Source organism: Gloeophyllum trabeum (assembly GCF_000344685.1).
Source record: "Gloeophyllum trabeum ATCC 11539 unplaced genomic scaffold GLOTRscaffold_00363, whole genome shotgun sequence".
NCBI classification, from domain to species: domain Eukaryota; kingdom Fungi; phylum Basidiomycota; class Agaricomycetes; order Gloeophyllales; family Gloeophyllaceae; genus Gloeophyllum; species Gloeophyllum trabeum.
The window spans coordinates 1-2272 of NW_006920771.1; the positions used below are offsets into that span (position 1 = coordinate 1).

Sequence of the window (2272 nt, forward strand, 5' to 3'; positions counted from 1 at the left end):
GGCCGTTTGCTGACTGATGCTGACCTTANGGTGACTCGTGTGCGTCCGCACCTTCGGTATCTTGACGGAAACAGGGGGAGTGAGTGCTGGAGGGTGGGCATGAGGAAGACGCCCCTCGATAGAAGTGTCCGCGGGTCCCGGAGCTAATGCAGCTAGAAGTTGCATTGGTTAAGTCACTCCGGAGCTTCGGTGCGCGGAGATAAATCGCGGAATGGGTCCGAGTACGCCTCGAGGATGTTGGGAAGTCCGGAGCTAAATAGAAAAAGTCTTTTAGAGCCCATAGAAGCCTAGAGGCGTGCGAGCGCTGTGTCGAATAAGCTCCGGGGTGCTTGTATGATGTGCTGAATCCGCGTTTTCGGGGGTCAGACGATCCTGAGGCTTATCACCTCCCCCTGACTGAGATACTGACTGTCCTCAGTCTCCGCATTGCGACCTGCAGATAAAGAGGAGTCCTTCCACCCTCGGAGCTCATCATCCTCAGCCATGTCCTCTCAAACTAGCCCGTCATTCACTGCTGTCGACCTGACCAACGTCTTCAAGGGGTTGGCGGCTCGCTACACCAGCGGTGAGTCAGTGGAAGGCCTCGTCGTCGAGGCAGAGCTATATATGGTAGGACCGGACTTAAATGAAACTAATGGCGGGGCTAATGGTGTCTTGTACCAGGGACATTTCGTGAGCGGTAGCAGCGATGTGGGCACCGCCAGAGTGAGCGCAGTGCTCCTCGCAAAAGTCCATCTGCCTTCGGTGGTGTTGGACAGGTTACGCGCTCGCTCCCTGGAAGAGGGGAGCAATTTGAATGCTTTCCAGTTCGATCTGACCTTCCCCGTAACTCTGGCGGCGGGGTCAACTACTCGGGTGGTTCCTACGACAGCTCCGGCTGCTGTTCCGACCCTCGAGAACACTCCGACGCTTGCTAGGACTCGCGGGGCCTCCAAGCGGACTCTCGAGGACTCCCCCTCCACTGAGCACGTCGCCGAAGAGTCAGCTCGGCCCAAACCGCGCGGTCGGGGTCGTCCATGGGGTACGGCGAAGGTGGAGTATCAGGAGGCACGAAAGGCGGTATGTTGAAATATTTATGACGACTTCTGCCGACTCCGGAGCTAAATAGTCGCTAGTGTCGTGGGTGCACGGAGCGGAAGCTTCGATGCCATGTCCCAGTCTCGGGGCAGGCTGAGGCCTGTCAGGAGTGCGCCAAGAAGAAAACACGGTGCAGTTTCGCAGGCGGACGGGGCCGACGGGCAGAGAGCAGCGAGGAGGAAGCGGAGGTGGAGGAGGGGAGCACAGTGGTTGTCGGACGGCCGCGGGGCAGTCCAAAGAAACCACGACTGGAGATGGAGAGCATTACTAGTAAGTGCCGCAGGAATTAACTCCGCCGCTTTGACAATGCTGAATTATCCCAACAGTCGACTCGCCTCCGCCTGGCCCTAAAGGTAAGGAGAAGGCCGCGAGCCACGATTCGCGTCCTGCGCCTACTCCGGGACCTTCGTCTGCGCGTCCGGCATACCCGCCTTCAGTCGCTCCTAGTCCGGTCACCTCGCTCCTGAATTTTGGTCCAGAGGCCCTGGCCGTTCCCCTCTCCCGTACGCCGAGCTCCGACCTTTCCCTTGTCTCTCCGTTCCCGCGCAGTGAGATAGCCCCGGACCAATTCGGACGCCTCTACCAGATTATCGCAGAGCTGCGGGAGCAGTCAATTGTGGCTCGTGAAAATGTGGTAAGCCTGCGGGAGGAAAATACACGGTTCCACCGCGAGTTGGATGAGGCGCGGAGGGTCAATGATCAGGCACTGCAGGAAGTGCGGAAGGCCCTCGAGGAGTCGCGCGCGGACCTGCGCAACCTGCAGGAGGAGCATGGGAGGGTGTCAATGGTAGTGAATGACCTGCGGATTCATCAGGAAAAAGTGAAATTGACATGGATATGGGTGTATTTACATTGAGTGACATTGGCCAGGTAGGAAGAGCCCAGATCTGTAGGTGTCTGTAGGCATAATAGGCAAGCTAGATAACAGTGTAGGTAACTATAGGATGACCTTCTTTATAATCCTCCATAAAATGATTCATCAAGTCACAGAATAATCATGTGGGATCACCATTAGCATACTATGTCAAGACAGCGCATCTGGTAAAACATGACAAAATCAATCCAGCTATTGAGGTAGAAGGTCTTGCACTTCTCCAGCACATTCTCATATGACCACTCCTTACTCACTGAAGTACCAAATTTAGGGATTAGATGACAACTCCGGAAGATGTCATCCAGGGGAATAATTTGAGCA

At 55.7% G+C, this 2272-nt stretch overlaps 1 protein-coding gene across 1 annotated transcript; it reads left to right on the forward strand.

Moving 5' to 3' along the window:
• Positions 1 to 483: 483 nt before the first annotated feature.
• On the forward strand, positions 484 to 1933 carry GLOTRDRAFT_134645 (uncharacterized protein; the record flags this gene model as incomplete). Its single annotated transcript, XM_007873591.1, has 4 exons — positions 484 to 609; positions 664 to 1059; positions 1116 to 1347; positions 1404 to 1933. 4 exons carry the CDS (start codon positions 484 to 486, stop codon positions 1931 to 1933), a joined length of 1284 nt encoding a protein of 427 aa, XP_007871782.1.
• Positions 1934 to 2272: the final 339 nt, after the last annotated feature.